The sequence below is a fragment of the Setaria italica genome, chromosome VII (genome assembly GCF_000263155.2).
Source record: "Setaria italica strain Yugu1 chromosome VII, Setaria_italica_v2.0, whole genome shotgun sequence".
Classification (NCBI taxonomy): Eukaryota; Viridiplantae; Streptophyta; class Magnoliopsida; order Poales; family Poaceae; genus Setaria; species Setaria italica.
Genome location: NC_028456.1, coordinates 28,996,401 through 29,009,543, shown reverse-complemented (window position 1 = coordinate 29,009,543; position 13,143 = coordinate 28,996,401). Strand labels below are relative to the sequence as shown.

Genomic DNA, 13,143 nt, shown 5'->3' with positions numbered 1-13,143 from the left:
TTCACAATCAACACAAGACAAATCTCATTTATAACCAAAACATGTATGAATCTCCATTCCATTATTGTTGTTATTCCTCAATCTTCTCCATAGCATCACTACAAGTTCGCCGATTTGTCTGGTGGAGATGCCCTTTAGATGACGTCACAAAACTTTTGTGCGACGAGCGTGCATCGCAGTGTGCGGCACTGAGGCCGTAGCTGAGCTTCTTGACCCGCGCGGTGATCTTGTCGAAGTGGACCGACTTCTGCCGCCCGTCGCCGCCACCACCCTGCCCGCGTTTTGGGCTTTCAGGATGGAGGTGATCTCAAGATTGGCTGGGGAGGGAAGGGGTGACTGGTGAGGGCGGTGCGGATGGATGGGCGCGACAGGAAGGAAACAAACATGAAAGAGAAGCATGATTTGCGGGCGGGGTTGGGTGGGTACGGCGGGCGGGTAAGGGCGGGCGCGGTGAAAAAGGATAGGTGATTTCGTCAGAAACATTTTCCTTCATCCAAAATTTTCGTCATCCCACCTTTTGGCAATCCTTTTCGTCCTCCCCTAGTCTGTCTGGTGGGTCCTCTATGAGGGTGGGGGAAGTTAAGTATGGGTGAGAGTTGTTTTCGATTTTGTCGTTTCTTATAGTATTAATTAACTTATTTTTTCCCTATAGCCGTAGTATGGTAGCATCTGATCATTGTTTTGAGTCAATCAAACTGAAGATTCAGAGATGCCTCCTAATCTCCAACAAATAGTTTTTCCTTTTTTGAGCAGTTGAGTCACGGCTACACCTGCGCTTCTAGGCACAGGGATACTGGATTACTGGTACGTACGGTTCCGCAAAAAATTTGCAATATGTAGCCAACTGTCAGATTAGGCCCACGTGTCAGTAAACATTGCACATGCCACTGATATGCAGATATGCACAGAGCACCGTCACGTGCGTGCCGTTCCTAACTGATGGGCCTGGGCCGAGCCGTCAGGTGCTTGGGGGAAGAACTTGGGCTTATCCCGCCGCGTATTGATACACATCATCACACAGGGCCCACCGGCCTTTCTACTACTACTGTATGTTTGGACTCCATGGACACCTCACCCGGAATTCCTATCCATCTTCCAATGTTTAAGATTCGTGCAACGAATGAGGTCCTTCAGATCTGCATCAAATCCAAACCCTAGCCTCACTCCCTTTCTCCCCTCCTTGCGCCGCCGGCCCCGCGGCTGCGCGCCTTTGCGCCGCTGGCCGGCCTGCTGCCTCGCGTGCCGCCACGGCCGGCTGGCGCCCCTCCTCGTGCCGGCCCCCGCGCGCGGCGCCCGCCACCGTGGCCCCGCGTGGGATCGCCATCCGCTGCCCGCCCACCGGCAGCTGCTGGAGCTGGAGAAGAAGGTTGAAAAAAATGTTGGATCAACTTTTTTTAAAAAATGTTGATGCAAGTTTTTTTCAAAAAATGTTGGATTCATCTTTTTCTAAAGAAATGTTTGGCTCAACTTTCTTCCAATAAATGTTGTATCAATTTTTTCGAAGAAATGTTGGTTCAATTTTTTTCAACAAATGTTGGTGTAACTTTTTTTAAAAAAAATGTTGACAATATTTTTTCAGTTAAATAGATATTGGTGGGCTTTCGGTAGGGTGTTGGGTGACGCGCAATTGCTGATCTATGCTGCGGCGTGCAATAATGAATTTTCGTGGGGTTTATAGATACATCTCTTCTACACCTTCCACAGATGTACAGGACCCCCACGTCATGCCTAACGAACCGCATTGTACTCAGATCTTTGGACACGCATCATCCAATGATGATTCGAGCTCGTACCGCCACATGCTACTGCTTCCAACTCGTGATTAACCTCTACTGTACACTGTGCACGCCACTGGACATGTGAGCGCTTCGTACGTCCATGCATGGCTCAGAACCTCGGAGGGACAGGCTCGCTTGGACGCTACTTTAACATGTATCCACGCGAGCATCATTGGCCATCCACCACGCACGCCGGCATCTCACGAGAGGCTGTGCTCGATCAGCTTTTTACCACTCGTTGACCTGGGAAAATTACGTAACCATCCATGTCGCGTAGCAGCCGCCTGCGGTCGTCGGTCGTGGCTCGTGAAGTTTTTTTATCTGATCTTCACTGCTGCAAAAAGGGTCTAGGAACGGTTGAAATAATATTTCAAGTGGCGATCCTGCTACCCGCACCTAACTTTCGCAGCAACAAATAGCTGTTTGCAGGAGCAGGTAACAGGATCGTCCCTGCAAACTATTTTCTGGTGCGGATGATGAAGTAGCCCGTCTTTGGAAACCCTATTTGAAGGGGCGGTTGAGGGGATGACCCACTCCTGCAAATGGCATGTGCGGATTATGCCATCACCCGCCCCTAGTAACCGATTAAAAAAAAATAGCAGCCAAGTCCGTGTCGACCGGCTGCCCCCGAAGCTGCAACGGAGCCGGCCGACCGAGACATTGGGACCCGCGCCACCCCCACTGCGGGGCTGATTAAAAAAAAAAGGAGAAATTGCCGCTGGCCGGGCGGGCTGCCGAGGCCACGCCGGCCGGCCTCGCCGCCGGGGCCGAGCCGACCGCCTGCGCTTCCTAAGCCGCTCGACCGGCGATCATATGAAAAGGAAAAAATACATCCTTCAAACTTAACCCTTCCAATCCGTAACATCAATTAAAAAAACTTGTATGTTTATGACAACTAGATGATTTTAAATGAAAAACTTGTCAACTACAGAATTTTTGTATCTCATTAAACACTACCACTTTGATATAGAGCTTGTTCACATCTGAGATCGTTTGAAAAATTTAAAATTGAAGATTTCAAAATTAGAGAGTTTAGAATAACGTTTTGAGCTATTAAACAATTTTAATGAAAAGTATGTCAACCGCAAAGTTTTAGATCTAATCTAAATCTACAACTTTATATAAAGTTTGAACTCACCTATTATTCAAAAAATACATACTTTAAACTTAATCCTTCCGGTCCTTAACATCAAATGAAAATTAGAGAGCTTAGAATGACATTTTGAGCTATTAAATAATTTTAAATAAAAAAGTTGTCAAACTACAAAGTTTTAGGTCTTATCAAGCTATACAATTTTGATTGAAAATTTGTCTTCATTCGAGATCATATGAGAAAGTTATAAATTTATTTCTACGGACCACTTTTATGAGTAGTTCATCACCCTGTTCGGCTGGACTTATAAGTCGGCTAAAAAGCTGAAACAACTGATTTATTGTGAGAGAAAAACACTATTCGGTGACTGATAAGCTGAAGCGAACAAAGCACGTGTCATCACCACTCCTGAAAATCATTTCAGGAGAAATGGTTCCCATTTCATTTCCTGGGGCGGTCACGGGAGGACCCGCCCCTACAGTAGCCCGCCGCTGGAAGAAAAACGGATTGCCCTACAAATTGTTTTCTAGCAGTGCTTGTGTCCGGTGGTAGCGTAGGGGCAGAGAGAGGTCAGTATAGCTGTAGGAGGCAGGGTGCGCGCTGCAGGGAGCGCTGCGTGCTCAGCCTTTTTCTGGGGCCTGGCCATGCTTGTGAAACCGCGTTCGTGTTTGGAACCCTTTTTGTATTTTCCAGGTGCATCGATCGCATCAGCTTGGTCTGAAGGGAGGCGCAGCGCAGCGCAGTCTTCTCGGCCCTTGTGCGCCCGTGGGGCGACGCCCGGCGTAGTGCAGAGCCAGCAAGATTTGCCGCTCCCTTCTCTGGAGTCTGGACCACAACCCCTGCATATTTGCAGCGAAGGCCGGGCTCTTCCTATCACGACTGCAAGAAAAGGAGCTAGCAGTGCCAGTGTGCAACCCGGTAAAGATGATCGAAGTACGGCCATGGCCAGGGCCCCCGGGGTGGCGTCTCTCCTGGCATTCAAAAAGCTACAGTGTGTGTCCCATGATCACTGCCTGCCGTCACAACGATCATAAACTAAGACCTTATTTAGTTGCCAAAGTTTGGAGGTACCAAATTAATGTTACAGCACTGTAGCATACTGTAGCGTTTCGTTTGTATTTGTGAATTATTATCCAAACATTGACTAATTAGGCTTAAAAGATTCATCTCGCAAAGTACAACAAAACTGTACAATTAGTTTTTAATTTCGTCTACATTTAATACTCCATGCATGTACCGCAAGTTTGATGTGATAGGGAATCTTCTTTTTGCATAGTGTCAAAGTTGAGAGTTGGGGGTAAACTAAACAAGGGCTAATTGGATCTAGATGTACCGGAGTACCTCCGATTTTATGCTAACCTTTTCTTGCACGAAGTGTACTGTGATCCTGGTTCAAATGATGCATCTAGTTCGCCTTCGATTTAGTCCTAGGTGTAATTCAATTTTATCAGTCCTTTGATTATGAATTGCGAGAGGTTTCCTTTTTTTTTTAACCCTAACGGTAGCCAACCGGCTTGTCGGCGCGCGGGCAGCAGCGACGTGCGCGGCCCGGCCGGGGACACGCACACCGGCCTCCACTCGATTCCCCCGGCGGGCAGGCCCCAGCTCCGGCGCCCGCTCCTGCTACCAGACATCCAGACGAGAAGTAACCCGGCAGGCACCAAACCATCCAATCCAATCAGGCAATCACCCACACCCACCCCGCCCGAACCCCAAGTCCCCCAACCCTCCTCCTCGGCTTTTAGCGCGCGTCACGTGATCGGCTGGCCCGCGCCGCAGCGCAGCCAGCCAGCCACCGGCAGCAGCACACCCCGCGGGCGCACGGCGCACCACGACGCTACCTCGCCAACGAGACGCGAACGCGACGCCGCGGCCTGCTGGGGCGCTGTTTTCGCCACGCCCCTCGGGCAAACCACCGTGAAATGAAATCCATGAGACCATGACGTGCTATAACCACCGCGCGCCGGGCGCCGCCGCCGCGAGCTCAGCTCGCTGGGTCTTGTCGTGGCATGCAGATGCAGCCATGCAGGAGGGCTCAGGCCCCGACCCGATGCGGTTGGGCGACGTCGACGTGTGGAGGGGTTGGCAGCGCGGAAGGCTCGTGAGTTGTGTGTTGTGGCCCTGCGCCCCGTGGGCCGCGCTTGCTCGCCGCCGCGTGCTGCCAGCCGGCGGCGACCACATGCCCAGCCCGAGGCAAATAGAACAAGACGTGCAAGTCCTCTGGCTAGCTACAGTCCTACTACTATAGTCTACTACTACTGGATGTGTTCGGCGGCGGGCTTCTACTAGGGTTCTGGAGTACTAGCGGTAATAAGTAATAAGCGGTTTACCACGGGCTTGGATCACCCAGTATTAGCGGTAGTAATAACCGGTTTACCACGGGCTTGGATCACGCAGCCGTGTCGTTGATCTGGTCCATGGATTGATCGGACGCGCGAGGGCAGCAGGACCGCATGAGTTTGCACACGAGAAGTCAAGGCGGTCAATACACATGCACGGTTCTCGAGGAGGACATCACCGCGGGGCCCACGTGCGCGGGTGCAGGGCTGTGGGCTCTGTCGGGCTGGCCCCACCCCTACGGTGAGAACAGCTGGACCACGACGTCCCAAAACGACCTCAAATTGATGCAAGGCCAAGTTATTCCGTCTACTCTCGCACAGTGCCCCCCAATTTAACATGCCAACTGTCTACATGGAAACTTGGGCATCTACACCACACCGGGTTCTCCCTTGTCTTACAAGTCAACAAAAGCGGGTGTGGCTTCGATGTCACGAACGTAGCGTCGCTCTCGTCGCGCATGCACTGAGAAAGCAACATGATGTAGGAGTACACGTGGTACTGCCCTGTAGCTTTGGTTCGATAAGAACATGAGTTGCCTTGCCTGTGGGTCTTGGGTACAGCCAGGAGCGATGGCTTGCTTTTAGAACCATCCTTTTTCTTCATCCTCTCAACCACCGAGTCCAGGCGACCTGGCGTGATGCCATTAAGTAATGGCATGCCCTGGACGTGGTAAAACGGTAAGATGAATTTTAACATTTTTACCAGCCAATTTGGCAACTGTAAACCACCGTACGAACAAGGATCAGCAAAATTAACAGCGGCTGACCGTAGCGGCGGCGCTCGCCTCGTTTGTCCGCAGCTGGAAGGAAGCATGCCTCCTCCCGGCCCATCACGTGTACCAGCTGTCCTGGGATGCCCAACCAGCGGCCAACACCTTCCCCGGCGCGCCCACATGGTCGCGGGCGGAGGACACACGGACCCGTCTCGCGTACAGGTGCCCTCAGCGGCGTACCACGAATCATACCCCCCGGCGATGAGGTGGCCGTGGGGCTCAATGGACCATGCTAATCCAGGAATTCGAAACCGGATGCGATGCATGCCGCTGTCCATTATCGTCTTATCTATCTGCCTTTTTTTTTCCTTTAGAAAACCCTGTCGATAATCTATCTGTTCTTTGTGAGTTATGATCTTATCCGACTGCAATGCAGATCTTTTGGAGGCGTGGCAACTGGCAGCAAGTGCAAGCTATTCCTCGAGAAGATATTAGGGGTGTTTGGATCCTGAAGCTAAAGTTTAGTCCGTATCACATCGAATATTCGGATGCTAATTAGAAGAATTAAATATGAACTAATTACAAAATTAATTGCAGAACCCCTAGGCTAAATCGCGAGATGAATCTACTAAACCTAATTAATCCATCATTAGCGAATGTTTACTGTAGCACCATATTGTCAAATCATGAAGTAATTAGGATTAATAGATTTGTCTCGCGATTTAGCCTATGGGTTGTGAAATTGGTTTTGTAATTAGCCTATGTTTAATACCTCTAATTAGTGTCAAATATTCGATGTGACATGAGCGATCCAAAAATACTAGCCGCGCAGTTTGGTTCCAGCTTTTTACATTTGTCTCTGCAGAGCTCTGCGTTTGACTGGCGGTCAACGTCAATCCGGGCTACGGTACTGTTGCTTTTCAAGGCCCGCCCCTCTGCCTGGTCAGGCTACTGCTACACAATTGTAGCTAGCTCTAGCTGATGCTGCGCGTCTGCGACGATACTACATGCATGTCTTGTGCGGGTACATGTCGCGTACTGCACAGTCCTCCAAATAAAGAGCAGCGTTTACGTTTCGTTTCCATACCAGAAGTTGCTGCCTGGTTTCATACGTACGCGGCTGCGTTGTATGATGCGTCCATCACTCCATGGCTCCATGCTGTTCTGACTTCTGACTTGCAAGTGAATGCCTGCCTGCCTGGAGCCTGCCTGATCAGTGATCAAGCAGCTTCGAGGCGGATTTGACAAGACGCAGTAAGGAGGCGATCGGCACCTTGAACTGGCCTGCTGCCACCACTTGTTTTTGGATCTGGGTTCCAGTTCGTCAACTTCCATCTGATCTGAGTAGTTCGCGCCCGCTCGCATGCACCCGATCGTAAAGGCGATAAGACGGAACACGCAGCAGAGCGACATGGGTTGGAGCTTGGGTGCTTTGGCACGTTCATTTTTCAGCTCCAACATCGGCCATCCTGTGATCTGCTCTGATCGTGAATTCGTGATGACCTGATCAAAGAAGTGTCCATTCCCGGCATGCAACTCAAGCACGGAACCATTTGAAAGGTCTGCGATTAGCATGGATCACCCCGTCGGGCGTTGGCGCGTAGCTGCACAAGGCGTCAAAGGCAACGGGAGGCGGCCGCATGCGTCAGCTGATGCCCTGGCGCCTAGCCTGCACGTACCTTTGTCGCTCGGGTACCCCTCTGCTGGGCTGCTGCTGCGACCGCGCGGGGCCGAGAGCTTGTTTGCGAGGGAAAACATCCGGCGGTTAGTCGTGCGCCTGTGATCGCTGCTGGTGGTGGCGACTGGCGAGTGCGGTCGGGCGCCTGCCTTTGCGGTTCTGCCCTGCACGTGAAGAGCCCCGTACGCATCGGTTTTGGCTTTGTCCACCGCTCAGTTGAAATTGACTGAGACTGAGATGTACGATCGCTACCAGTGTTGTTCAAAACTTCTCTCGACGTTCAAACGCATACCCATTTCTTATATTAACCACAGTTTACTAATGCTGCCCTTGTATTTACTACGACGTGTACCAGTTGGTCTTGGTCAGCTAGCATGATTCTACCTGTATGGCTGTATGGGCCTGTGATCTCTAAGAGTCTAGACGGTGTGAACCGCGGGGAGGCAGAGGAAACGGCTGCCCCCGGCTCGGCCCCCTGTAAGTAGGCCCTTGTTCACTTCCTACCAAACTCCCAACTTTGGCACTATGCAAAAAGAAGATTCCCCATCACATCAAACTTGCGGTACATGCATGGAGTACTAAATGTAGACGAAATCAAAAACTAATTGCACAGTTTTATTGTACTTTGCGAGACGAATCTTTTGAGCCTAATTAGTCAATATTTGGACAATAATTCACAAATACAAACGAAACGCTACAGTGTTGCTACAGTAATTTGGCACCTCCTAAATTCACAAAGTAAACAAGGGCTAGAAGTGTAGAACCACCCGGAGAACCAAACCGAGGAGCCAAACCTACCCCGGCCCGTGCGCGTGCTGCGCCCGGCGTCCCAGGTTCCCAGCCTCGCTCCCCTTGCGCACAACAAAAAACCGATGGGAAAAAGCGAGCAGCACGCGGCCCAAGGCGACCGCGAACGGAGCCAAGCCGCGCAGGGGGTGCATGTGGAGAGGGTGAGGGATCAGGGAGGGAGGGAGGGGCCGAGAAATATCACCGATCAGAAAGGGCAGAGAGGGGGAGAGAGAGATGCAGTGCGGGCAGGTGCTTGTCCCTTAGCTGGAACCCTCCCGTGTCGGCCTCATCCCACCGACCTGCCCTTGCCTGCGCGGCTGCGGCCGCCTATAAGGCTAGCTACCCCGCCAGCCAGCTCTCGTTGCCCTTGCCCCCCGTCCGTCCGTCCGTCCCTCACCTCACCTCACCGCGCCCCCCTCCTTCCCTCCCTCATCAGGTAGCAGCACAGCACAGCGAGCCGCCCTGCTCGGCCGGCGTAGGCTCAGGCCTCAGGCACAGCCCAGAGCGAGCGAGACACAGGGAAAGAGACAGAGCCAGCCACAGCCAGGTAAAAGGCAAAAGCACAGCACATTAAAAGAGAGGCCGCGAGCAGCGGCAGAGCGGAGAGAGAGAACAGAGAGAGAAGCATATATGGCGATGCCCTTTGCCTCCCTGTCTCCGGCAGCCGACCACCGCCCCTCCTCCCTCCTCCCCTTCTGCCGCGCCGCCCCGCTCTCCGCGTAAGCCCCCGCCCGTCTTCTCCCACACGGAAGCGCCCCGCTCTTATTCGCTTGCCTCTTTATGCTCCGGGGACGCGCAGTGCAGGTATCTAATGCGACGAGCTTTGCTTGCTTTTGCAGGGTGGGGGAGGCCGACGCGCAGCAGCACGCGATGATGAGCGGGAGGTGGGCAGCGAGGCCGGTGCCCTTCACGGCGGCGCAGTACGAGGAGCTGGAGCACCAGGCGCTCATATACAAGTACCTCGTCGCCGGCGTGCCCGTCCCGCCGGACCTCCTCCTCCCCATCCGCCGCGGCTTCGTCTACCACCAGCCTGCCCGTAAGCGCTCTGCCCCTTCCTCCGCCTTCCTTCCTATCATCCTATGCACGGTTTCGCATTGCGCAGCGATGGCGTCGGAGTCCATGCCCTCGATCTGGTTGTTTATTCGGATCGAGGGATTCAGGTGTCCTCGAACTCCTTTGTTAATCCGGTCCGGTCATTTGTTAATCTCATCCCGGATTCGGGCCCAAAAAGAATCCAGAACTCTAGATTTGCTCATCCCTATAGCTTAGCCTCATGTTCTAATGGGGTTTTTTATTGGTCTGATGGGATTAGATAATTAGATGCTATGCTTGGCCCCGCCCAAAGGAGGTGGTTAGCTTATTGATGATTGGTCCTTTTCTTGGGGATTATTTCTGTCTGGTTGTTGGGAGCCTAACCACGCTCCCACTGCTGCTGCGAGATGAAGCCATCCTGCATCAGTTGGACCCCAAAAGAATACAGTTCCAACCATATCGCTTTCAGATGCTTTCTTCATAGTTAATTAGACTCAGTAGATCTACTTGTGATGCACTGTAACTTCTCGACGGCGACGCGTTGCTTTTTGATTCTTTGCGTCTGAATTTATTGGAAAAGTACCCATTCCGGGGTCGCTCCCCGGCTTCCAAATACGCATCGACACAGACGCGTTCGTACGCACGTACACAATATATTGCGCGTCGCGCCAGCCATTGACTGGGGTTTCTTCTGCTCACTTTGCGTGTGGTGTTCTTGCAGTTGGGTACGGGCCTTACTTCGGCAAGAAGGTTGACCCGGAGCCCGGGCGGTGCCGGCGTACGGACGGCAAGAAGTGGCGGTGCGCCAAGGAGGCCGCCCCGGACTCCAAGTACTGCGAGCGCCACATGCACCGCGGCCGCAACCGTTCAAGAAAGCCTGTGGAAGCGCAGCTCGTCACCCCGCCGCACGCCCAGCAGCAGCCCCCGGTGGCCGCAGCCGGCTTCCAGAACCAATCGCTGTACCCGGCGGTCCTCGCCGGAAACGGCGGCCGTGCAGGCGGCGGCGGCGGTGGCGGAGGTGGCCTCGCGACTGGCACGTTCGGCCTGGGGTCCACCGCTCAGCTGCACATGGACAGTGCCGCCGCTTACGCGACCGCTACTGGTGGAGGGAGCAAAGATCTCAGGTGCGTTTCTGCAACCTCTGTCACATACTCAAACTGTTTAGTGCCAGTATTAGTTTTTAGCTCCTGATCGGTGTCAGACGGATTACGGCTGCACTGGATGATGAATGCCATGGCTGCTAATGTGTGGTGCACTGTTTCATCATTGTGCTTGATTGGTTTGCATCAGTAGTCAGTAGGCACTTGACAGCAGTGTGGATCAGGCTAGCAGTGCAGCACCAGAAGCACGTTTTATTTTCTGCTCTTCAGACTATCTGAGATCTGTGATCAGACTAGAAGTGAAAAACTGAAAGCTTTGTCTCTGCGCTCTGCCCCCTGCCACAAAACCTCAGTGATCTATGCTCCCTTTGATCTGGCCACGCTTTCTGGGACCGGATTTCATCTGAGAGGAGAAGATTACGCTCTTCTGGTACTGCAGAGCAGGGTGTTCCATCCTTCACTAGATCGTGATGATGAAACACATCCGGGTTCTATGTTCAGAACTAGTGCCTGCAACTCCCTGGCTACTGCTCTGCCGTCCTAGGCCTCCAAAATTTATTCTTCTGCATGCTGCCACTGTTTTTTCTTGTGCTGCTTGTTCGGTGACGGAAAACTGGCCTGTTTCTTGCTTTTCTGGCCGGGGAACGTCTCATCCATGTGCCTGGAAATCTATATCTGAAAAGGCTAGCATGATAGTATCCCAAGCCCGTCTCCTTTTGCACGCCCATGCCGAAGCTTTTTTGCACCCCTCACTACTTTGCAAGTTTACAATGCTTTAGGCCTTTACCCAAGCTCAAGCGCAGCGATTGTAGGGTTACCTGCGGGGCAGGTGTTGGCACATGATGTTTGCTTGCTTACATGATTGGTTATCCCATTGTTTTTTCCCCTTTCTCTTGCGAAGTATTATTTTTCTCACTTTCTGTTGTCAGAGTCAATAATATCTGTGTCCTCTCATGGGGTTAAAATCTGTAAGCCTGGAGAATATCCTAGACTGCTTTCTCTCTGTCCTTGCATATGTGCACAGCTAAGCACTTCAGAAAATCGCTTGCTGCAGTACACATCTGACACTCATGTTTTGCACAGCACAAAATGACAGTTTGTTCATTTGCTGGTGGATCATCATGATCTCTAGACTGATTGTATGCACATTTTTCTGACACTTTCTTGTGGCATCTGAAATTCAGGTATTCTGCTTATGGGGTGAGATCTCTGTCGGACGAGCACAGCCAGCTGATGCCCGCCGCCATGGACACCTCGATGGACAACTCATGGCGCCTGCTGCCGTCCCAGACCTCGACGTTCCAGGCCACAAGCTACCCGCTGTTCGGCACGCTGAGCGGCCTGGACGAGAGCACCATCGCCTCACTGCCCAAGACCCAGCGGGAACCGCTCTCCTTCTTCGGGAGCGACTTCGTGACGGCCGCGAAGCAGGAGAACCAGACGCTGCGCCCCTTCTTCGACGAGTGGCCCAAGGCGAGGGACTCGTGGCCGGAGCTGGGCGACGACAACAGCCTCGCGTCCTTCTCGGCGACGCAGCTCTCCATCTCCATCCCCATGGCGACCTCCGACTTCTCCAACACCAGCTCCCGATCGCCCAGCGGAATACCATCAAGGTGAGCACACAGTTCCTTTCTCAGGTTCGAGTATTTTGATCTGCAAACCTTCTAAAATTTAACGAGGCAGGCCCGAAATCGTTGCAGATGAGCGATCGTACCATGTGGATTCCGACGTCTCAGAGCTGACGACTCTTTGGTGCTGACCTCATCTGATCGTGAGGCGTCAACAAACACGTTCACTACCACTATTATGCTCCTTTAAATTTTCGAACGATGCTTCTGTAATATTTTTTTTTTCTTCTCCTCCCCAAGTTACACTCTTTGCCCTATCTGAATTGTATGAAGTTCATGGTCGGCGTGGCGCCGTTGTTTATTTGACCTGTTTAATATCGAAAGCTCAGTTTCGAGTTACTCCATCCATGATCAGTGTCTCCTTCTCTGTCCCCGTCTCCGCTGCATGTGAGGATTTTCGCCGCGTGCTTCAGCAAATCGAAGATATTCCAATACTGTACTTCACATGACTGGAAAGTAGAAACAGTAGAGCCTCTTGCCTTGCTGGGGGCGGCAAGCCATAATTTCTAGACGGGTTTGGGGCCTTTCGGCTCGACCTAATATTGGTCACTGAAAACAAAACTTTGCGTATCTGCACATATAGATAGCTTAAGTTGCAATCCTCGAACCAAAAGCGACATGGCATCTCCCAACCCAGCTGCGCTTTGCCTGTTGCTTGTGGTTATGGGCAAACTCAACCGCCATGCTTCCTTTCCTTCGGTGATCGCCTTGACGTGCCGAGGCGGAAGGGAACATGATACACACAAGGCCAAGCTCGCTCGTATGGGCACGGGTCAGATCGAAAAGGGGGCCGGGGCTGGCTGTTTGGGGTAGAAAAAGCGCAATAATGCTGGATCTGCCCGCAAAAGGCTTCTTCCAGAGTTGGTGGACGAACAGGCTGGAACCCCGGGACGGGGCGGGGCCACGCGCGCACCTGTTCCCTGATCCGGGGAGCAGAGGGGCGCGCGGCACTGTTGCGATGAGCCCCGGCACGGGGCGGTGCCACTGTACTGC

At 52.5% G+C, this 13,143-nt stretch overlaps 1 protein-coding gene across 1 annotated transcript; it reads left to right on the top strand.

Annotated features, from left to right (window-relative positions):
* Positions 1 to 8,679: 8,679 nt before the first annotated feature.
* LOC101772365 (growth-regulating factor 3) lies at positions 8,680 to 12,496 on the top strand. The gene is made up of 5 exons (XM_004976632.3): positions 8,680 to 9,109; positions 9,230 to 9,426; positions 10,144 to 10,546; positions 11,707 to 12,135; positions 12,223 to 12,496. The coding sequence occupies exons 1-5, from the start codon at positions 9,021 to 9,023 to the stop codon at positions 12,224 to 12,226; spliced, it is 1,122 nt and encodes a 373-aa protein (XP_004976689.1). The 5' UTR covers positions 8,680 to 9,020; the 3' UTR covers positions 12,227 to 12,496.
* The last annotated feature ends 647 nt before the right edge of the window (positions 12,497 to 13,143 follow it).